This window comes from Channa argus, chromosome 12, assembly GCF_033026475.1.
Source record: "Channa argus isolate prfri chromosome 12, Channa argus male v1.0, whole genome shotgun sequence".
NCBI classification, from domain to species: Eukaryota; Metazoa; Chordata; class Actinopteri; order Anabantiformes; family Channidae; genus Channa; species Channa argus.
The window spans coordinates 6,420,570-6,444,201 of record NC_090208.1 but is presented as its reverse complement, the minus strand read 5'-3'; the positions used below and the strand labels follow the sequence as shown (position 1 = coordinate 6,444,201).

The following is a 23,632-nucleotide window of genomic DNA, read 5'->3' as shown; positions in this document are numbered from 1 at the left end:
TGAAAATTGAACTAGATGCCATGTTAGTTTGTGTTCTGACATAATATGATTAATAAAGTATTTCAGGAATAAAATGATACCACTATTTTTAGGATTTTTGTTAAAATAAAACAACCTTTTTTAAAATGTATTTATTTATATTTTTTTTATCCACAATAACATAAAACTCTGTTTTGTAAAATATTTTCCTGTACACATCTACAGCACCTACTAATGGAAATACACACATACAGTACATACAGTACACAGTAAAACAGTATTTGTGTTTTGTAAGAAGTTTATAACATTTAAATGAAAGTAAAATATAAAATTTTATTTTTTAAAATATTTTCATTATTTATCTTCTACTTGGTTTGTGGTCTGTTTCCTTTTAAAACAGCTTTTTGCCTAATTGAAGATGGAAACACAAATTAGATTACATTACTGTGTCTTATTTATCACATCAAACACTGTTTTTACATCACAAAGATTTTTAAATGACAGGAAACCTTCAACCCCAGACACACCCTGTTATGAGGACAGGTTTTCCTGTATCTTATTCACACATAATTAAAGCAGCAGAGCCACATTCTGCAAACTAACAAAACTTTTTACAGGCTGCACCGACACTGATGACACATCAGACGCACAACATTGAATGACAGTTTCTAGGTCAGGCTGGATCCAGCAGCAGATCCTCATTCACAAAACCGGGCACAGATGAATATGCCTCTTGTTCCTTCTCCTTTTCCATGGGGATGTGCTGGGACGTCTTGGCATCGGAGCTGACATCCTTGGAAGTCAGAGACATCTTCTTTCCTTCCAACCAGTAAGTCACCATGTCACCTTTCCCCTGTTAGACAGCAGACAAAGACAGACAATTAGTAGTTAGCTCCAAGTGTCTGAAAGTGTCTGACCTGTTTTCGGTAGCTCACCTTAACCTGGAGTGTTCCTCTACACTCCAGCACATAGCCGCCGATCTCCTCCAGGAGGTAAAACGTACTGGAGCTGCACTGGATCTTCAGGGCTGCATAGCAGGTTATCAAAGTTTTTTTTAGTTTTGTCCATTAGATCATTTGTGTAATTGTAATTACTTTCATTTTACATCAGTTTATGACTAAGACAAGTAGAGGCAGTTCAATTTATACAGCACATTCCAAACAGACGTAATCGACAGTGATTCACAAAGGGAAACATGTTAAGCATTTAAAAACAGAATGTAATAAAATGAGTTGGGTTTGAGCAGGACTATACTTGTGTTCCCGTCTACTGTAGTTTATTAGTGTCGGGATTAAAGACTAAAGTTTAATACATTTTGGAGCATCTACACAGGTTTATGTGTTACCAAGGCTGTTGGACTCCATCCGCGATGCTGTGTTGACCGTGTCTCCAAACAGGCAGTAACGAGGCATCTTTGTCCCAACAACCCCTGCTACAACTGGACCTGCACAGACAGAAACTACATTAACGAACAGTTACTGAAAAACGTCAGCACCTTGTGTGTGTACATGTGTGTATATACCAGAGTGTATCCCAGCTCGGATCTGCAGGTGTGTGTTGGGTTTGTGGGGGATCCTGAAGGTGCGACAGACACCCACCAGGTCCAGGGCCATGCTGGCGATTTCAGAGGCATGGAGGATCCCGTTCTCCCGGGGAACCCCGGACACCACCATGTCTACAGTAAATAAACATCACCAATTCCTGCTTTCATGGAGGTTTGTTGACATTGTTTAAGAAGCTTTAGTTTGGGCTGCTGTTGCGTCCTACTGGCATGTGTTTCTTATATTCTTATATAAACTTTTATCTAACTGAGAGACTTAGAATATAGTTTGGGGTTCAGGTCAGAATAATAAATGTCCTCAAAGAGACGGAAGTACAAATGGGTGTTTTTCACTTACAGGCATCTCCAATGGTTTCCACTTTGTAGACGTCGTAGTTGTCTATTATGTCATCGAACGTTGTGTAGAGTTTGTTGAGGAAATCCACGACCTGGTAAGGAGTGCTGCTGCTGGACAACTGAGTGAAGCCGACGATATCACTGCACACACACACAGAGTATACACATACGATAAGTATTCCAGTATTACAATGTGAAAAGCACTATAAGTAAATGTCCTGTGTTTAACAGCCCACATACATAAAAGTACAGAAGTATTATCAGCTACATTTATGTGTTTTAACATAAAGAATTAAGTACTTTCCAGAGGTTTTGCAACTGTAACTGTAACATTATTAATACTGATGAAGAAGACCTCAAGGATGAAGAAATGTCTAAGGGATTGTGTGTTGTTAAAGGGAAAGAAATAAAACATTGTGATGTCAGGCCAGTTGACATGACTCTTCTAACCTTGTGAGAGAGAGAAATATATTTTTTTAGGTGGAGCACTAAACTCTCAAACATTTAAAACATGGGGACACTTAGTTGTAGTGAGTGAAAAATACAATATTATGTCCCCATATTGCAGTAAAGTATAAGGTAGCACACGTAAAGTAACCTCAAATTTACATTTGAAAACATTCTTGAGAAAATAAATAGACCGAACATTAATACTGGTGGCCGTAATAATGTGATGGAGGCCAAGATCTGCATGGCCGCTCTGAGCAGTCTGCAGCTACACAACCCCATACACAACGAAATGTGATACACTGCATGCAATAAAATGACTCATGCATTTTAAACAATGCTGATTATGGAAATGATGGCAAAACATGTACAGTCAATAACAATATTTTACTGTATGTGCTCACAGGTTGTTAATCCATAATTATACATCAACATTTATTAGTTCATATTATATGAAAACACACACACACACACATACACATATATTTCATATTAAAACCACCAGGTGAAGTTAATGTTGTGGCTGAAAATGGGAAATCATGACTAACACAACAAAATAACACCAGACACAGTCAGACAGTTCATTTGTTTCCTACCTGAAGAATACAGTGGCGCTGACATAGCTCTGAGCCTGTGAATGTTTCCCCTGTCGTAAGTCATCAGCTACTTGTTTAGGCAGCATACCTGCAAAAAACAAAACAAAACAAAAAAACCAAATAAAAAATGCAAGTACTGTATTTCTTATTTTATCAAATGTTCATTTAACCATGGAATCTGCTGAGAGTCTATTTCACCATAGTATAGTATATAAAAATAATTTGCAAGTAAATAGAGTTTATCTTCTATTTCCATTAAAAGTGGTACACTTTTGTGCATTTTGGATGAATATTAATCATAAATCGCAGTTTTAAAATAAATAATAGTTTGATTTAAACAGAGCGCCACAGTATAGAATTTTCTGTCAAATATTGTTTGTAAAAATAAAGGCAAAACCTTGTGATAATATTTTTACCTGCAACTCTAAAAACAGAATAATAAAAACAATCTTATTAATAGCACATCATGAGATTTTATATTATTAACATCATTTGTGTTGCATCAGTCAGCAATAAATAATATATTTAAGCATATCATACTGTAAAGAAGCCTGTCGGTTTTCTGTTTCTCATGCGTCAGATCCTGAGTGCGCTCGGCCACTAACACCTCCAGGTGTTTACTGTACTTTTCCATCTGAAACAGAAAGTGTTTAACCTTGTTACAATGAATGAAAACTTGGTTTTATTCAACAACAACCACAGTCTCATCAGTTACATGAAGTCACTTTTGCAGCTCTGTTAGGAGAATTTAAATTTTCAAGCCATTCCTATTCACCATGAAGCTGGAAACTTGTTATTCTTGCCTTCATTTAATCCCAACTCAATTACTTTAACTCACTTTTACTCACCTTTACTTCCTAGAGAAAGTATTTGAATGTAAAGTAAATAAATTTACAGTACAGTAATGACAATATTTGGCAATATGATTAAATGGTGTCAGATGCAGGTAATTACCAGGTTCATCATCATGTCCACTGGGCTGATTTTGATCGGGTTGATTCGATGAACAAACTTTTTGATTTGTTCAAAGGTTGGTCGGTGGGTAGGGTTATGGGAGCGACATCGTCTAATTAACTACAGAAACGCATAGTACAAAAGATCAAAAGGTAAAACAGAAATCTGTTTATATAGATACATTTTTTGGGGGAAAATGAATAGTGGATACATTTGCAGGTTTGGAGAAACTTAAAGTAGATCTTTCATGAGGGCACTTGTTTTATAACTGACAGTTAAATGCTCAAATTCAAGATGTGATTCATAATGTTTTGAACAGACAATAAAGTGCCTCAGCATTTTCTGATGTTCAATGCATTATTAAGTAAAACTCATTGTTTTGATTTGATTATGCTGTACACACATCTGCAGACCAATACAGAGGGAAAATGTGAATGATCAAAGTGAAAACACCATCAATACATTACAATAATGAAACACACTTGTAAAGGAGATTTAAACAGTGTATACAGACCTCTACATAATCAGCAGGACAGGGACATGTGCTGTCGGCTTTACTAGAGATCAGCTCAGGTAGGGGAGGACAACAGGCGCACTCCAGATTAGACTCCTCTGCCTGCAAAGTTTTCATATATTTACTTGTAATAAATCATTAAAACCATCAACAAAAGCTTTAAAACAATGAACAAGTCACAATATTGTATTGTACAATCTGTATTAAGAGTGACTGTAAAGCAAACCAGTCAGTTTTATGACTTACAGGGACCGGGTCGCTGCGAGTGGCTATCTCCAGCAGAATGATGGAATAACTGGAAAAACATACAGAAGTTAATAAGCGTGTGCAGTATGTGTGTCGGAAAATGTTTTAATCACATGTTGGGGACATACATGTGTACACACAATCACTGTAGGGGGAATTGTCTGAAATCTGGGGACAAAAAAAAGATTGAGGCTTGGTTTTCCAGGATACACTACGTACACCATTCATCAAGTTTTCCTATTCCGACTATAAACACTTTTAATTTACAAATACATCACACAATCCTAGTTCTACTATATCCTGAGTCACAAAAGTGTTTTGTGTTACCTGAACACATCTCCGGCCAGTGTCGGCTCCATGTCAGAGTTTTGAAACTCGGGCGGCATGTATACCTCCAAGAGTCTCTGCTGATAGGTGGACAGAGGCTCTGCCACATCCTCTCTGCGATACGTCCTTAGCCCATAATCTGATTGGACAGACCCAGTCAGTCACTAAGCAAAAGGGGCCAGCTTTCTCTTGCTGTTTTATTCAGTAGCAACCACTGGGCTGCAATGCTCAGACTGCAGTTCTACTGTAGCTTAAAGCGTCTGCTTTAATGTAGGTCAATTGAGAGATTTTAGCCAGTAAACATATTGGAGCATTTAGTTGATAAAAAGTGAGTTAATTCCCTTAGGGGTTGGTAGAAAACATAACAAGAGAATAACAGAAACCCCTATTCAAATAAACAATCGTGTATTTATAGCTGCTGTAGGTAGAAATAAGGAACTGATCCTACATTCAGCATTTGATACGGTTTATAATCAGCGAGCAGTCAAGGTCAACACAGCAGGTTTGATTTTCACCTGTTATTTTGCAGACCCAGCGATCATCTATGACACAGTTTAGAGACTTAAGGCGGCCATGACAGATCCTGTGTTGGTGAAGGTACGACATCCCTCTGGCGATGTCTGCAGCGAAGGAAAACCTGGGAGAAAATGAATTATTGTTTTATTCCTTATAATTAGTTCAAACCTTCTTTACCGTGACAAAACAAGAAGTTCGATTGTCTACCTGAATCCCCAGTTCAGTGGAATCTCCTCGTTAAGTAGAACATCGTTAAGGCTTCCTTTTGGGCAGTACTCAGTCACTATGGCAACATTTGGCACCTCAACGCACCCACCGATGAATTTACACAGGTTGGGGTGATCGAGCTCCCTGGGAGACAAAGAGAACTTGAAATAGCATGCTTTTCATATAAGGTGATGAGTGTGTTTTTGATTGTTACCTGACTTGTGTGACTTCCAGTCGGATGGTTTTGGAAAGAGAAAAAGTCTTTGTTTGAATCCTTTTGATGGCCACCGTTCTGCCGTCACTGAGGACAAAATAATTTTTAATACAGGATGTTTTCTAACAATCCAGCAGCTCTCTCCAACAAAGTCGAACATTGGAAACATTGGAAAAACATAAATATGATGTTTAAATATTAGACAGAGAGAGAGATGGTCTGAAGGGTATTGTACTATATGCCAGTGTATGTGAACAGTGTTTTTCGGGTCCCTTGTTGTCCTGTACAGGAGCTGTGGGCAGTTATACAGCTGGTATTACTGTCGCTGTTTCCCACCATCACACTCATTATACTGCCCATGGTCATACGAGCTTCCTGATCTAAGCAAAAAAAAAAAAAAAAAGGTGAAACATGTCAGAAGGAAAAAGTAGTTGGATTTCTTGTTCTGTCATAATTTTCTTGTATGTCTGCAGAGAGTTCCTTGGACAATTTGTTGTAAAACGTTATATTTACTATACACTATACAAAATTATGGCTTCCAATCATGCTCCAGAATCATTTAAAGAAACATTAAAGCAAACAAAAGGCACCTGATCATAGCCAACCTTTTTAAATGATAGATTTTTATAAATTAAATATTTTTTAACTTTTCATGGGTTTGCAGTTTTTGAACATATATGAATGCTTTCCACAGCAACTGACATTCAGTCCAATGTTATAAAACTCAGATTGCAGATTGAATCCTCAGTCTCTCAGAATTTTCGACTAGTGTTCGAGCTGTCTGGACCTGACTAAACTAGTTTAAAGGTAATTCAACTGATTGAAATTGTTAAAGTACCTTGTTTTATTGTAGAAAAGTCAATGACCCAGCTCTCGTCCCACAAGAGCTTCTGCTTCTGGTACCTCAGCCACTACTCGGGACAGATTCATTGACTGAAATTAACTTGGGTATATTTCATGTTTGGAAAATGAATTGGGTTTCAGTTCAGCATATTGTATGTGTGTAGTGTAAGTTCTCACCACAGCGGTCATAATTAAGGAAAGGCAGAGCAGGCTGAGTGGTAGGCCAATGGCCAATTTGGTGGCAGGGGTCATGGGACATTCACCACAGTCAGCTGGACAAATGGAACAATGTTCTGCCTCCTCACAGATGCCATCACCACAAACTTAGAGAGGGATGGAAAAACATTAAGTAGTCGGTCAAAAAATGAGGGTAATATTTTCCGAAATAAATTATACAGACAACCTGTGCCACCCAACAAACCTTTTCCACTGTCCAAAGACATGGATGATAGCTTAACTATTAACCCTAAATTGCCCGTAAATGTAAATGTAAGATGGATGGATTATACTGTAATTTAAATACAACTGGAACAATATGATAAGATAACATGACAGTCGGTAGTTGGTGTATAAAACAAAACAAAAAAAAAGCCCAAAAAACCAACAAAAAAATGGCCTCAGTTGGTGGCAAAGTGGAGTCCATGGGATCAACTTAGTAGCTACTCATGCCGTAATTAATCCTGTTCACATTTGGCCAGGGATATTTGGTTATGGTTATGCAGGACAATGTAAGAATCACCAATAAAAATGAGCCCAGATAAATGTTGGACAGTTACACAAAGAGGTGATTTCGTTATAATCTGAACACAGCCTTAAACTACCCTTATCCCCATGTCGTGCAACATATCAGTAGCTTTTACCTACCTATGTCATTCCATATGATTCATTCCTATTCTATTGGCCTGTTAGAGAGTAGAGAGCGAACATACACAAGCACAACTCACCTACAGCTGGCAGCACAGTGCTCTTGGCCTCCAGTGCAACCTGCATGCGACCTACTCGTATGTGGGCTATAAGTGAGGTTAAGCCAGGGTGGACCAGAACCACCTGTAAGACAAAACAAAGGCCATGAAATAAAACATTTAACATTAAAGTAACAGAAGTCACGAGGTGATTAGTCTGTTACTGTATTGGCAAAAAACATCTCAGAAGAGATTACTGATATAAAGAAGCGTATCATTTGCATATAATGATTTCCAATTCAGGTTTTTACATGAATTTGAGAAATAGTTATTATATTGTATAAATAACATTGCAATCTGCAATCCTCCACACAGTACGATTGTTTTTACTATAAAGGTGTTAAAAATTAAGTTGACAGGTGACTGGTAACTTATATTGATTTATATAGATAAGAAGAAGTTACCTTGGCAGTCCAGTTAGTCTGGGTCATCTTGCCGGAGGTAGAGATGGTGTGTGTGAAGATTTTTCCATCATCTGGAATCCATGGACCACAGATGCTGTCTGATATCTGCAAGTTAGTTTATTTAATGATTAGTACCAAGTAGTCAAATTGTGAAACTTTTAAATAAATATGTGAGAGTGAAAACTAAATATCTGAACATCATGGGTTTGATTCTCTGGTACTCAAGTATTTCCATTTTTAGATACTTTCTATATTTCTTTCACTACATTTTGGATTGGATTTTTGTGCATTCAGAGATAAACATTGGTTTGATAGAAACTGTAACAATGTTTTAGACACATCTACAGCTAAGAGCTTAGAAAGACAAGTTTCAGAAATTCAACACAGCGTCTACCATGTATCCCATTGGACAGGAGTGGATGTTGGCGTGATGAATGCAGCAGTTTTCTCCATCAGCATCTTTCCAGTTGGCTGGACAGTCATGATATTCGCAGAACTTTCGAGCGGCTTCAGCGTCGACTATGGAACTGAACATAAATAAACACAATACTCAGTCTAAATTCAACCAAAGCTAGTGTCAAATGTCGTGCTAATACTTCAAACCCTCTTAACAACTGTGTAACTAATTGTAAACCAGTAAGAGGTGTATTAACCTGTGTGTGAAGATGTGGTTTTCAATTGCCCACTTGTAAAAGGAGTCCTGGGCTGTTATTGAGTATGTGACGCTGAACACCTCGCCGCTCTTCACACTCTCTGGAGGACGGTCCACCCAGGCCATCTCCAGACCTGGAAACAAGGGAGTGATTATAGACCAGAGAAATGAACTGGGCAACAGACAAAGTTGTGAGTGTTTTCTTTATTATAGAACTGTGAATTTCTCTGTGTTTATGTTCTGAAATTTAATTCTGAGAAAAGTTTGGTTTTGTAGTTTTTATTAGAATTAACTTTTAGGAAACTACTTTACGAGAGAAATTAAATGACCATAAAAGAAATTCAGGCAGTGAATTATTTAAAACAAAATATAACTATTTTGGTCAGTGAATAATTAAACACTTTCAGTCAACATTCTTTTTCTGTTTACTTCTACTTGAATGACCAGATACCTGTTCTAAATTTGTAAACTTTAATAATCCTATTTTATTCAATGCCAATTAATTAGACTGTTTTAAATATCTGGGGGAGCAGCCCTGGAGAAGCTGTGTGACTATGATTACAAACTCAATAGTGTGAGCAACAAGATAACATAATTGGAACTGAAGGTTCCTCCAAGTGATGTCATCTGGAGGCGTGTTTCAGCTAGAAGTAGAGATATTTAAAGTAGACAATTCAGAGGGAACTTTAATGGTATTCATGTGTACTACTGAAATTATACATAAGAGAAGCAATTTCAAAATCAGTGAAGCCGTCCTTTAATACTTTCTAATTCACAGACTCTTAGCTCCAAACCCACTGGTTCATAAACGTATCCAAAAATCTATTAATATTAATTAAAAACTACACCCAGTCAATGTCTTCCTGAACGAATAAAAACAGGAGGAAATGGTGCTTAAGAAATCTAGGCTGTTAATTTGTTCAGTGACTGTATCAGATTGTCGATTTCTCACCTCCACAATCAATCATGTTGTACTCGTTGGGTCTGTCCAAAGGCCAGCAGTCGTACTCGCTGTTATCCAAATCGTGCCAACAGCATGTCGGACCAACACGGCAAAGAGACACCTAAAGGCAACACAACATAACATGCACTAGCGATCACTGTCTAGCGAACACTAATGATCCTGTAAACATCACACACACACACACACACGCACAGACACACACACACACACACACACAGTAACATCTGGGCTGCAGTGTTCAGCAATAATTAATGAAAAGCAAAAACAGATGTTGGTTGACATAACATAAACCTTTTAATCTGGCTGCACAGATTTAAAATATTTCATCATTTTATGAAGAAAAATGTCTCACAGATTTGGATTTTATAACAAAACCTGTAAATCTTTTTGAAAAGCTGTTGTTTTTATCTCAAACATTATGTAGAAAACATTCTTCGAAATTCATACATTGTTAAATGTGAGGATTTTTTTTCTCTGCAATCTTGAGCTTAAAAAAAATGTGTTTAGTAAAAATCAAACAGAAACCACCAGAAATTAAGAAGAAAAATGTTTCACCAAAAACACAGTGCTACATTTTCTGAGAACATTAAATGGATAATTAATAACTTAAGTCTATTTAGTTGATATTGTTTTCTTTAATTACCTCGAATTTAACCCTGAATCATAACTAACAGGGGCTGAAAGTGTTCACATTAAACTTTTTATTTATATTTAACTTTCTAATAAATCCTATTATTACACATTTTCTTTCCTCATTCATACTTGTCGTTAAAAGATAAGCTGCTGGATGTGAGGTCTTACCCATAGCAGGATCCAAAACTTAGAGTATTTCTCCATGTTGCGGGTGAAGGACAAACAGGCTGAGACAGAGACAGGTAAAAACACAGGTAATTGTGGACATCTGCGGCTTCTGACCTGTTTAATCCAGACTGAATGATGAGTAAAGGAGGAGCAGGAGAGACCAGGGAGTGAGGTGCATCTAGACATTTCCACTCTACTGTTGAAACATGAATATACACACACACACACACACAAACACACACACACACTTATATTAATTTGCTGACCTCCTGTGGTCAGAGCTGATATTGCACATCTGTACTATTGGTACTGCAGTACATTCCTCTGACACCTGAGTTGATTCCTTTGCCAAGTAACATCATACAATAAAAAACACATTGTTCATAAATAATTTGTCTCATCATTTCCCAATAGCAATCCTGCCGAAGCAGCATTTCCCATAAAAGGGTTTGGTTTTAAACCACAACCTCAGTCAATAATCATATTTCTACAATCATTTTACGAAATTTGAAACCAGCACTGAATCTGTTTAATACTTACTTTGGTTAATAGTCACACTGTATCATGGATTCACTCATCTGAATCCATGAAAACCTTTTCCTAATCCTGAAAATCAAGACCTTTGTAAAACTTGTCCACGCTCTCTATAGTCTCCTTAATTCCACCTTAAATCTCATACATGCACAGTTCTGTTTGTCTGGCTGAGGTGTTTTTAATATCTTTTGGATAACGACAGAGGTCTAAATCTAACAAAACACGAGTTGAGTAGATTTAGTGTTGGATTTAGACTTTGTGAGATGATTGCAGGCAGATTATCCTTCAGAATCCTTTAAAACCCAATTTAGGGCCCAAACAGTTCAACTTATCTAATATTGGACATAGTAAAAACGAACCAAAAAAAAAAAAAATGTTCATAATCTAGACACACAGAAGCTATTTGTCTATAAAAACGTTGTTGTCCTCTCTAAGTAAAGACTTCTCAACCCCTCAGTCCTTGTGGTGGGGCCCAACCTCACTGTACTGCAGAGGTTAACTGCACAGTACATGAAGTATTTGTATATTTAGCTCCACTTAAAGCAGCTGCAATGGTACAATGCTGCTTACATATTTTGTTCTTTTACTTTTTTACTGGAGTAAAGGCTCTGAATACTTGTAGTGCTTGAATGTGTACAGTACACTGGCTCCTCCATATTTTTGTCAGGTTTTTGTGCCTTCGAGGCTGCGAACAAACAAGAAGTCACGACACTCGGAGGCATTTTACAGTGACGATGTCAGCGCGGAATGTCAGCCGCTAACGTGGAAACCGAGACAGAAACACGGTTTCCAGCCTCAGCAACCTCGTTTGTTAGTGAATTTCCTGACGAATGTGTTTAGTCTGTTTACAGTCAACATTCACACACACGCCAACGGCCCATGTGTGTCTGTGTGTGTGTGTGAAGATGAAAAAGAAAATGATGCCTTTGTTTGAATTCAGCTCCAAACTTCCCTTCTTGTTCCGGGTAGGTCCTGCACGAGACACCAGACCTTTCGAACTGCAGCTACCTATCAGAGAGTGCGCGAGGATTTTTTTTATTTATTTTTTCTAGCGCACGCGAGGCTCCGCTGGGGTACGGGCACGCGGGCCGAACCGCTTCACAGACGGTGGAGAATTTAACGGAGATTATCGGTTTCTAACATCGCGTGTTTTTAACCCTCTGAAGTGGAGAAATGAGCCGCTATCTCGTGTCTTCCTTCATAAACCTGGACTTTTTAAAATTTTATCGACAAATCTTAAATTAATTAATTTGACAGTGTAATGTTTGTATTAAATCCAAGTTTAGTGTTTCACCCTTGTAATTAATTACATTTTTCTATTTTAACATTTCAACCATTTAATTGACCGTTTTTGGGTTTTTTTTTTTTGTATAACTACGAACGTTGTACCGGATCCGAGTCACGAATCTGAGATGTGGCTTCCAACCGCAGCCAAAGGTGGATATTAACTGTGTTCCGGACTGAGCGGGGTTTTCATTAAACGAACCTGGATTGCGGTTCTTGTTTCTAGGGTTAAAAGAGGAGGATGCTGAACCGGGTCCTGGTCCTGCTGTCCTGGCTGTGTATGCGGAGCCAGGGTCAACTATTGGATCACGAGAGGTCAGTGGTTTACCCCGTTATTTGTCATTTCTCAATGAAAAAAAAATGAAAAAGTTTTATAGTGACGCACATTTGAGCTTTATTATGTGATAGTGGTGTAACAAACGTTTAGACTTTAGAAAAAAAAGTTTTCATATGTTTTTCTGTCGGCGCATAAACTTTGGGGAAATGATTTCATCATTAACGTGTTAACGTTAGATGATGTTTATTCACGAATACCATTTTTTTTTTTGCTCAGGAGTCTTTGCAGTAAACGCTGCAACTGCGAATATACATATAGCACTAATATATAATATATATTTTATAATCTGTTATTATCCTTTACATATGTCAGCTGGTAGGTTTGTTATTTCTTTCTCTCTATTTGTTTTTCCTTGAATGAACTATGTTTGACTTATGATTGTGGAAGCCTTTTGCAGTGAATGTCAGAGTAATAATCATTAATTCATAAATAAACGTCTGAATTTAAAATTGTAATTGATGTAAAAGATAACAAAGAATATGTTGCATGTAAAAGTACAAGCAAACGTACAAAAAAAAAAAAAAAAAAACAACCCAAAGATGGAGTGTGGCTGAAAAGAAGCTGAGAAAGACAGAAGTGGTGAAAAGTGTGACAGGAAAGAAAGTATGTGGAGGGAGTGAAAAAAAGGCACCACCCACCCACCACTCTGCCTGATATAATTCATGTTCAGACAGGCACGTGGAAACAGAAAGATGTCAGGAAAGAATAGACACACACTTTGGCTGGTTTAAACCAGTACACAAACTAAACAGCTGCCTCCACTGTTTACTCTGTTCGTTTTCCTGCAAAGTGTTTCGTTTTTACAAGACACCGGTGTTCAGTCTTCAGTTATTTCTGCATGTTTGCACAGAGACTTTAGTTAATATAACATCTGAGCTCTTTATAGAAACCGTGTATATATTAGTGTAATTGTGTGTTGCAGGCGGACAGACCATGTGCTGTCTAGTGGTCTCTGTCGCTATGGTAACAGTGTGGAGTGTTGCTGGGGCTGGAGACAAATGGACCGGGGACGCTGTCAACGTGAGACAAATTTCTCGCAAATTCAGCTTATAGATTAGTTCTTTCACAGAATCACTGGTTTCACTTCATTCGTGAAAGTCCAGTTTTTAACATTTACACTTATTGGGAAACTCGTTGGTTTGAATCGCAAGTTTGAATTATGCCAAAAACTTAAATTACCTACCTTTCATATAATCAGCAAGTTTTTAGTTATGATTTATTCGTTTGACTTAACATGAGCTCCCAGCTGTAAGATATGACAAAAATATCAGTTTCACCAGTAAAGCTATTCAATTTTTTTTTGCTGTACACTGAAGACATCTGAAATAAAGATCATTGGATTTCAGGACAAAAGATCAGAAATCCAGCTTTCATTTGATGGTATTTACATGATAATATACTAGATAATGATAAGCAAGATAGCAATTAGCACCTTTTGCATCATATCACTCGCATTTGTTCCAAAACTATTTGACCAAATAGTTTTTCAACCAGCTACTGCTTGAAGAAAAAGAAACAAACCCAAAATCTAATACATGAGTTTCAACAGGACTAAAATGCATCATGATTTACGGCTAATAGATTAAAACAGGAACAGGAACATGTTAATACAGGTCTGCAGTCAGTCAAACACCTGTTTATACTGTTAATTAGAATGTGTATCAACCACCTGTGTAAGTGTGTGTGTGTGTGTGTGTGTGTGCAGCTTATTGTGAGCAGGGATGTAAACATGGAGAGTGTGTCGGACCAGATAGATGCAAATGTCACCCAGGATACACCAGCAAGGCCTGTAACCAAGGTAACTGTGTGTTCATGTCTTTCTATAGTTGTACTGTGTGAGTGTGTTTGTGAGGGCATTTCGACTGGTCCTCACATGTTCAAAGGGCTGTTGCTAAGGTTGAGATTTGATTTTAAGGAGAGAATCAAACCTCAACCAGCAGCTCTCTGTAGGACCACGCTGATCTGATTTCCTGTCAAGAGTTTAGCTTTTTAGCTTACTTTAGATCTGTAGGTGTCACATCTGATCCGCTTTTCAGAGTATGATAAAAATGCATTTCTGTGTCGACGGTTCATGTTTGTAACGGTACATAACTGACTCTGGTGAGGATACAGTAGAATCCCATGACGGAGCCATGTGCGAACAAGAATAACAACAAAAATGTTATTTGAGCTGCAGCCAGATCTTGTTTCTTTCAGTTTGAAATGAAATGAAACTTAGATGTCCATATAGCAGATCAAGGACCACACAATAAATCCAGGCCTAACATGAAAAATTCAGACTTGAGGGAAACTGTGATCTGAGGCACAGAGAGAGAGAGAGAGAGAGAGAGACATTCCTGACATACTTTTTTGACCTGTGAAGGTGTGTCTTACCTGAAGACCCCCAAAACACACAAAGAGACACCTTTGTATTGCTTTGTTTGTGAGGACATTCACTGATGAGCACCTTCAACCCTTCACCTTCTCCAACCTGAACCCTAAAACCAGGTCTTTGAAGGTGTGTGAGAAAGTGAAGATGGGCCTAGATTTCCTTACTTGGATGGTATAAAAGTGCTTATAATGTCTACCCACAAACACACACACATGTTATAATTTAACAGAAAACAAGACACCTGTTTGAATGAGCTCAGGCTCAGAGTAGGTGGCAGAGTTTCACACAGCCGTCCTCCACCCACCTCCACATACAGTGTTCATCTCCTGATTAGAGGTGGCATTATGACTCATATCCTGACAGTAAAAGAGCATCTGGCCTCAACCTGGGGCTTCACACACACACACACACACACACACACACTAATGTAATATAACACTCCACACACAAACACTTAAAATGCTCAACATGACTTCCAGGGCTGGGGGTCAAAGGTTAATCCCACAGGTGGACAAGCAGGGTTTAAACACAGAAAAAAGTGCACTTAATTTAATGTTTGACTCCCCGTCTTTGTTGTGTGTAACTGTGTGTGTTTTTTGTTGCATTGTGTGGCTCAGATCTGAATGAGTGTGGCCTGAAGCCTCGGCCCTGTAAACACCGCTGCATGAACACGCTGGGCAGCTACAAGTGTTACTGCCTGGACGGATACACGCTGCAGGCGGACGGCAGCTGCAGGAGTGAGTTCACACACGTTTAGCCGTCACTTAGCATCTGCGTCTGACAACTCTTTGTCCAGTTCCAGTAGTTTCTGTGGTGTTTCAACTCAATTTGGTTAAATTATCACCTCCGTCTTCACTGCATTACACGTTTTCACAAGATTCTCTCTAACTGTGTCTGTTTGCTGCTCAGCAAGTAGCGAACAGAGGTTTTTCTCTCTTTAACTACAAAGCTCCCTAAAGCTGAGGAGAGCTGCAGATTTAGCACGTTACTCTGTATATTGGCTTTATAAAACTACTGTAGCTTCTTTAACTAAGCCTGCAGTGTTAAATGTGGTACCACAACTGATATCATCACCACTTATTACATTTTTAAAAATTACACAAAAGTGTAATGAGCAAAGCAAATGTTTAGAGCTTTATCTAGAAACATTTACAGTGTCGCGAGTTGTGTAGAGTGAGACAGTGCTGAAAAATTCCACTACAACATTTTGTCTTATTTTGAGCAACCGACTGTCCAAAAACGCATAGACTTCTTCAGATTTTCAGCCTCTTTTAGCTGCTTGTTTTGGTTTTACAAATTTTCATCTAAAATTAAAAAACATTCTTGCTGAATGAAAATATATATTTTAATTGATGTTTTTCTTCTGTGTCTAACTGCAGATACTCGAACCTGTTATCATGCCAACTGTCAATATGGCTGTGAGGTCATCAAGGGGCTGGTCCGATGCACCTGTCCATCTCCAGGGTTACAGTTGGGACCGGACAGACGCACCTGTGTGGGTCAGTGTTTTTCAGAATGAAGATCTACAGTCTGATGTGTGGTTTACCGTCACTCCTCTGTCTCTCTCTCTGCAGACATTAATGAGTGTATATCAGGCGGAGGTGGGTGTCCTCATCGTAGGAAGTGTGTCAACACTTTTGGAAGCTTCGTGTGTAAATGTCACCTCGGCTTCAAACTCACGTACATCAACGGACGCTACACCTGCATCGGTGAGGCTGTTAGTTATTAATCAGCCCTTTACTGATTCACAATATGTGTTTTTATTGTTGAAACTGTACAGTATTCAGCGGTAAGTGGATGAAATGACTCTATCACTCTGTGTTTTATTAGATAAGGACACTCGGTCGTTCTGCTCACTGAATCCAACTTCTCCAAAGTGCAGGTGTGAAGACGGCAACTGTAAAGGTAACATCAACACCTCCTCATCTCAAACGTTTATACAGTACAGTATCATTTTTAATAGAGATCAAAGTTTTACTTCTGAGTTTCTGTCTGTTTCCTCTCAGCACCACCCAAAGTCACTCTGGACCCTTATAGACCGAGAACTACACGTGCCTATAACCACAGCCTGCCACAGCCTATAACTTCTACTACACCTACAACTACAACAACCCCTGCAACTACAACAACTGCAACTACTACATTACCGACATCTACCACAACACCTAAAACACCTGCAACAACTACAACACCTTCAACAACTGCAACTACTATAATACCCGCAACTACTATTACACCTAAAACAACACCTGCAACTACTACAAAAGTTGAAACTGCAACATCTGCAACAACTACAACACCTGCAGCAACTACAACACCTGCAACTACAACACCTTCAACAACTGCAACTGCTACAATACCCGCAACTACTACTACACCTAAAACAACACCTGCAACTACTACTAAAGTTGCAATTGAAACATCTGCAACAACTACAACACTTGCAACTACAACAACACCTGCAGCAACTACAACACCTGCAACTACAACACCTTCAACAACTGCAATCACTACAACACCTGGAACTACTACTACATCCGCAACTACTACTACACCTAAAACAACACCTGCAACTACTACTACACCTGCATTACCACTTCAAACTACAACATCTGCATCCACAACTACTCCCCCTCCTCTCACTACTACTACACCTGTTACTAGTATTGCAGTTCTGCCAACCACCAAAGAAACGACCACTGCTACTACTAGTAGTACTAGTATACCTGTTACCACAACTTCTGGTGCTTTTACTTTCACTACTAGTACTCAAACCACCACCCCTAGTACAACTGATTCAACCCTGTTGCCTACTAAAACTAATCAGGACACTACAACTCAAACAACACCTACTACTACCACAACTTCTTCTGTTTCCCCGACAACCACAATGCTCACCACTGTTTCCTTGGTAACGACCACCATGAACAACATGATCAACAAAGACGTGACACAAAAACAGCGAGGAGATGTGCACAGTGAGGACACACACACAGCTTCAATGATTATTTAATTATATATTTAATGTTAATGTTAATGTATTAAATGCTTACATTTCCTGTTCCCGACATCTAAAATCTGAATATTTTGAGAATAATTTCGATATTTATATAACAGTTTTTGTTTGAATATAATTGAAGGATTTTAATGTATAGTTTGTTTGCCATGATCATGGCTGCATAAATTCCTTAATAATGAATATTTGTTTTTTGCTGAAATTAATGATACAACAATCTGATAAAATGTTTGCTGCTAATAAGATAACTTGTGTTGCAGCCGTAGTGGTCACTGTTTAATATATCTCTGTGTGTTTCAGTCCCTCGACATCACAGTTACAACCAGCTGTGGGAGTTTGACATTGAGCTGGGAAACACTGATGACTATGCCAGAGATGATTCTAGTAAGTTAGTGTTTCAATATTTGATACCCTTTATATTAACTGGAGTCTAAACTGTGGGCTCCAACCATATTTGTTTTTTCTCTGTTGGTGTTAAAGCTAAACAGCATTAGTTATTTGCAGCTCCTGTTTGCAGTGTACACACAGATGTACAGACAGCAACCACTGGATTAGAGTTAGAGGGATGGGTACAATTCAAACTTTGTGACACTGTTGCTAACACAATACTTTAGCTTGTTAAATGTTGTCTAGACGCAAACAGCCATACATGGATTTAAAAACTTTAACATTTTTCTAAAGTACTGATTGTTTTAATAAAATAACTGAAAGAGGATTAAAACTTTCCTGTGTTAGAAGTTGGAGTGCTGCACTGCACGTTTGATCATGGAGTGTGTGACTGGATGTCAGACAGAGAGGGAGATGTTCACTGGGAAACTACTCACAACTCTGAAGGTATTAAAGACATGTACATACTCCCAGTACATCATGTTTCAATCATCATGAATTTATAATAAAAACAGAACACAGTCATTCTTCAAATTATTTAAAAGACAGAGAAATCTTAGCACACAAAATGAAATGGTTGTGATCTTTAGCCCTCAGGCTGCACTGCATTAAAAACAGATCAGTTACTGTAGTGGAATTCATTACATGGGCTCCACCATACAAAGAAACAACCATATATTAACAAGATCCAGAAACTCTGCCACCTTCTCTGAGCCTGAGCTCATTCAAACTGGTGTCCTGTTTTCTGTTAAATTATAACATTTGGCTTGTTGAGAAAAGAGATGATGCAAAACAATGGTAAACGTGACCGTGTCCCTAATGTGTTGATGGCACCAATTTCAGAATGAGCAAATAAAAAAAAAAGCAATTAAATAAATGTAAATTGTGAAAATTAATGAGTTTTCTCTCAGGTCACTCATACCTGTCTGTCCCGGAGCTCAAGGCGGGACAAAGGAGCATCCGCGGCGCTCGATTGGGCGTCCAGATTGCCCCGCCCTGGAGCCAAGGCGATGTATGTTTCTCTTTCTCCCATTGGCTGACAGGGAATCATGTGGGTGTCCTGCAGCTGTTCGTCAGGACAAAGGGACGAGGCCAAAGGTAACAGAGCTCCACTGTAAACCAGTGATGTATTTTTTCATTTTGCTTGTCGCACCTGCTCATGATTGGCTATTGCAGGTACAGCGCTGCCATCTGGAGTAGGACAATTGGATACGGTTGGAGGCAAACACAAGTTACATTGACGACCTACTCTGTGGACAAAGTGAGATATTCTCACACACACACACACACACACACACACACACACACACACACACACACACACAGATGAGCTAATGGTGAGTTTTGTGTTATTGATGATGACAGGTGTCTGTGTATATGTGTGCAGGTGTTACTGAAGGCAGAGCGGAGACGAGGGCACCGAGGACAAATCGCTGTTGATGACATCACACTGAGACAGGGGGCGTGTCGATGACATAACTGTAGTACAAGGACACTGACATAAGGAAATTTCAGGGCACGATTTTTTCGATTTAATCACGATTTTAATGACAATTTTTCCCTTACAATTCTTAAAATCTGGAGGTAGATTTTTGAATTTGTGTTTCATCTGAATGGAATGTTATGTGTGTGTGGGCTCTAACTGTCGGAGCGGAGAAGCTACAGATACAGAGGGGCTCCTTCATCCATAATAACATTAGTACTGTACTTAAGTACATGGACATAGTTGTTGTGATGTGTCTTGAGTTGTTCTCAAATAAGCGATCACGAATCAAGTCTGGATTGTGAATTGAAATCGGATCAGAAGATTGGTGCGGATGTCCCGCTTCAGTTATCACAAAGTGAGGAGTGTTTTCCTTTAATGCTTTTTGAAAACTGAACTTCAGAGCTTAACTTTTGGAGAGTTTAAAGCTGCTGTTTTATTTTAGTATGTAATCTTCATGACCTTCATGACTTTCTTGGTTGTGAGCTGCAGATTAAGAGCAGTCATGTTTGTGTGTCTGTATGACTGAGAAGCTCCTGTGATCACCGACTTGGAAACCGTGGGTTAGTTAAGAGACGACCTTTGTTATTCGCTCTGCAGATTAAAGCGAAGCCGCAGGTTAAAACCAAACTCAGTCAAGCATTCTCTGCAGACTGAACTTTGCTTTGCTTTCATGCAGACCTGTACGACAGAGCTCAGCGATCAGAGGGTTCAGCATGTTAATATTTCACGCACTGTTGCCCTCAGTGGTTGTGGGCTGCATTGCTTGATGCATGATTTACATGACACAAAAAGACTGGATACTGTTCTTTACGTTTGATTCATTAAAACGCCCCCAAAAATAATATTCATTCAACATCATCTTTGTTAAATCTGGTCAAAAGACTAAATAAGTCATAAAGACACATAAATTTAGTTTTGTCAGATAAATATGTTTTAAACCTAAACATGTCATGTATCACCAACTTTGTGTTATTTTAAACAAACCACTGTTTTGTACATGTACAGTTGTTTTCATTAAACACACTTTCTGCTAATCCTCCTTAAGTCCAAGAATAATCCACAAAATATTGAAAACATCCAAGAAATTGTCTTATTTTATCAAACAGCCAAAAAATATAAAGATGCCTAGTTCCTAAAGTCAAAGATCAGTGGTGGAAAGTAACAAAGTAAATTTACTTCAGTATATGCTGCTTCATATTTTATATTTCAGTTGTAGTTTCAAGATTAATACATTTGCACAAATCAGTTTGAAATTACGAAAAAAGAGAAACACGATGAGCGTACAAAAATGACCAAAACTATTGGAAAAGACAAATACACAAATACATTAATGTGACATCTTCAAATTTCTTTTTTCAAACCTGCTAATCAGTGTGATATTTTAAGAATTTGTTATTAATAGACATGTTGCTGCTCCACCTCTGCCTTTTCACCTAAGACCTCTGCAACAACACCACCTTCACCTGCAGGGACCGAGAGGAAAAGGAGGGTGGTGTTTTTGTGATTTGTGTTCGACATCTGCTTCTGAGGGCGGGGAAGCCGGAAACATGATTGGTACTTTACCAAGCGTGACAGATTCCTCAGTGTGTGTGGAGAGTGAAACCTGTGATTTAGCTTTTCAGTGTGTTCAAAGCTAAGTGGGGGGGGGGGATTTGTTTCACCCTGTAATTTCCACAACCACATCTTAACTCTCTCCTTAGTCATCTGTCCCCTGCTGGTGAACACAAGAAGCCCCAAATTACTGAGAATCTCAGAATTGTTAGGTTTTATTTGTGACATTAAAAATGGTAAAAACACATATAGTAGCACATCATGTTGATTTTAAACTTAAATTATGTTGAAAGTAAAAGTCAGCTTTTACACAAAGTACACAGCGGTGGATGAAGTTCTCAATGTTTACTGAAGCAAAAAAGTTTCTATCACAGTGCAGAAACAGGTACAAGTAACAGTTCTGCATTTAAAATCATCAGTCATCAAGTAGAAAAAATATTAACTTAACAAGTAAAATAACTTGGCAGAACATCTCATTTCACATTATTGAGACGTAACAACCTGATGTTTTGTTTTAAAAATCACCGGCATTATGTGTATTCATGCATTAAACCTAATACTTGTAAATTACTTTAGGTACTGCTGGTAAAGCTTTTAAACTTCACATGTGAAGCCTGATGATTGTACTGATCAGACAGAAAAACAAAACCTCACAATTAACTTATACTCTTATTATTCTATATAACAATAAATCTACTGAATGGAAATAATAAGCTATTATCCAAAGGAAAGATATTAAATAACTAACGTGACATAGCTAAATTACCCAAAACCGAAATTAACCAGAGATATTCAGATCACTGAAAATTAAAAACTTGAGATGAAGGAAATGTTTATAATTTAACTAATAATGTTTTCATACAATGAAAACTAAGTTTTGATTCAAACATAACTCTACACCAAACATAAAAACAATACACATTCAGCTGGTACAAATGTTCTCTAATAATTAGAAGTAACATAATGTTTAAAAGGAGTGTAAAAAGGTTATAGCGAAATAATAGAAATTTGTGCAAAAGTATCCATCCTCCTTGTTAAATTAAAAATAAACTTTATTTTCTGATGAAGGAACATTTGTTCTAGCTGAATGTGCATTAAATATTATATTGACAAAAACTATTTCCTCTTTTTGACATTTCAAAATAACAGATTGCAAACTGGGTTGGTTGGGGTTTGCACCATCACATCGCACACACACAGGGATTTCTTCAACAATCATAAAACATCTGACCATTACATCAAATTAGGACTCTTTCCATTTGCTGGACTTTCCCAATTAATATACACATGAAAATAACATAAAAATAATTAATTTAATTCTGATATAACCCTGAGTAGTTGTTAGACATGCATTTACCACAAAGCACAAAAAGTGATTGTGCGTATTTCATCTGAAGTCTCTGACTTGACAAACACAAAAGGGAATTTTCTGCTTTAAAATAATTGCAGCTGTGGTTAAAGAAAAAGGTCCAGAGCAGATTTTTAACTGGGTCCAATCTGCAGACAGTCAAAGCTCAATGAAGTTGCTGCTGTACAGTGAAGACTAAACCTCAGTGTGCAGGATCCCGTCAAGGTGCGCAACAACATGAGGTAATAAATCATAAAATATTAATTAGGACACAGCGGTGGTGCATGCAGAGGCAGGAACAAATCTATCACTGCATTTGATAAGTTTAAATGTTTTGGCACATTGACATTTCACACATTTGACACATACTGAGTAAAGCTGATAAACTGACGAGTGAAAATGTATTTTCTATATCTACAAGGTCACATTGACTATATACATCTCCATCTTATGAACAATATGTATAGAATAATTAGCTAATCCCTGGTTGAGGTTTTAAACAACTATGGATGACAGTTACCATCACTCACTGGTCCTCGGTCACACACCGACAGACAATTGGACCAGTGATAGTAACAAGAAAGAATCCACACATTAGTGGCAGCGCCTCCATTCACTCAGCCAGCGCTGCTGCCGCATACAGCATCATCAAATGTAAATGTAGAGTTTCTAATCCAAGTTTTGCTTGATACTGATTTCAATGTTCATGATCCCTTTTGTTTTTAAATAAACCTTTTGTGAATAGTACTTGTTCTTGTCTTATACGTTGTATTTGGGAAGCTTCCAATGAGACTG

General features: G+C 38.0%; 2 protein-coding genes across 2 annotated transcripts; one reads left to right on the top strand and one right to left on the bottom strand.

Annotated features, from left to right (window-relative positions):
- Nucleotides 1-55: 55 nt before the first annotated feature.
- LOC137137177 (atrial natriuretic peptide receptor 1-like) lies at nucleotides 56-10,711 on the bottom strand. Its single transcript, XM_067523112.1, has 23 exons — nucleotides 10,524-10,711; nucleotides 9,711-9,822; nucleotides 8,760-8,892; nucleotides 8,501-8,633; nucleotides 8,107-8,211; nucleotides 7,685-7,787; nucleotides 6,918-7,063; nucleotides 6,736-6,808; nucleotides 6,133-6,277; nucleotides 5,898-5,984; nucleotides 5,684-5,827; nucleotides 5,476-5,597; nucleotides 4,961-5,099; nucleotides 4,634-4,682; nucleotides 4,388-4,489; nucleotides 3,874-3,993; nucleotides 3,460-3,553; nucleotides 2,920-3,007; nucleotides 1,878-2,017; nucleotides 1,502-1,654; nucleotides 1,325-1,423; nucleotides 915-1,006; nucleotides 56-832 (listed from the first exon to the last, which is right to left on the bottom strand). The coding sequence occupies exons 1-23, from the start codon at nucleotides 10,707-10,709 to the stop codon at nucleotides 653-655; spliced, it is 2,745 nt and encodes a 914-aa protein (XP_067379213.1). The 5' UTR covers nucleotides 10,710-10,711; the 3' UTR covers nucleotides 56-652.
- A 986-nt stretch (nucleotides 10,712-11,697) lies between these two features.
- On the top strand, nucleotides 11,698-21,541 carry LOC137137183 (nephronectin-like). Its single transcript, XM_067523122.1, has 14 exons — nucleotides 11,698-12,022; nucleotides 12,568-12,656; nucleotides 13,601-13,698; nucleotides 14,384-14,476; nucleotides 15,667-15,786; nucleotides 16,429-16,548; nucleotides 16,624-16,758; nucleotides 16,880-16,954; nucleotides 17,056-18,027; nucleotides 18,366-18,449; nucleotides 18,801-18,899; nucleotides 19,364-19,550; nucleotides 19,629-19,713; nucleotides 19,840-21,541. Exons 2-14 carry the CDS (start codon nucleotides 12,583-12,585, stop codon nucleotides 19,924-19,926), a joined length of 2,229 nt encoding a protein of 742 aa, XP_067379223.1. The 5' UTR covers nucleotides 11,698-12,022; nucleotides 12,568-12,582; the 3' UTR covers nucleotides 19,927-21,541.
- Nucleotides 21,542-23,632: the final 2,091 nt, after the last annotated feature.

Coding starts and splice junctions, on each gene's coding strand:
- LOC137137177 (XM_067523112.1), bottom strand. CDS start 10,709: ATGTCTAGATGCACCTCACTCCCTGGTCTCTCCTGCTCCTCCTTTACT. Junction 9,823..10,523: donor AGTTTTGGATCCTGCTATGG/GTAAGACCTCAC, acceptor TGTTGCCTTTAG/GTGTCTCTTTGCCGTGTTGG. Junction 5,100..5,475: donor CTGGGTCTGCAAAATAACAG/GTGAAAATCAAA, acceptor CTGTCCAATCAG/ATTATGGGCTAAGGACGTAT.
- LOC137137183 (XM_067523122.1), top strand. CDS start 12,583: ATGCTGAACCGGGTCCTGGTCCTGCTGTCCTGGCTGTGTATGCGGAGC. Junction 12,657..13,600: donor CAACTATTGGATCACGAGAG/GTCAGTGGTTTA, acceptor TGTGTGTTGCAG/GCGGACAGACCATGTGCTGT. Junction 18,450..18,800: donor CTATGCCAGAGATGATTCTA/GTAAGTTAGTGT, acceptor TTCCTGTGTTAG/AAGTTGGAGTGCTGCACTGC.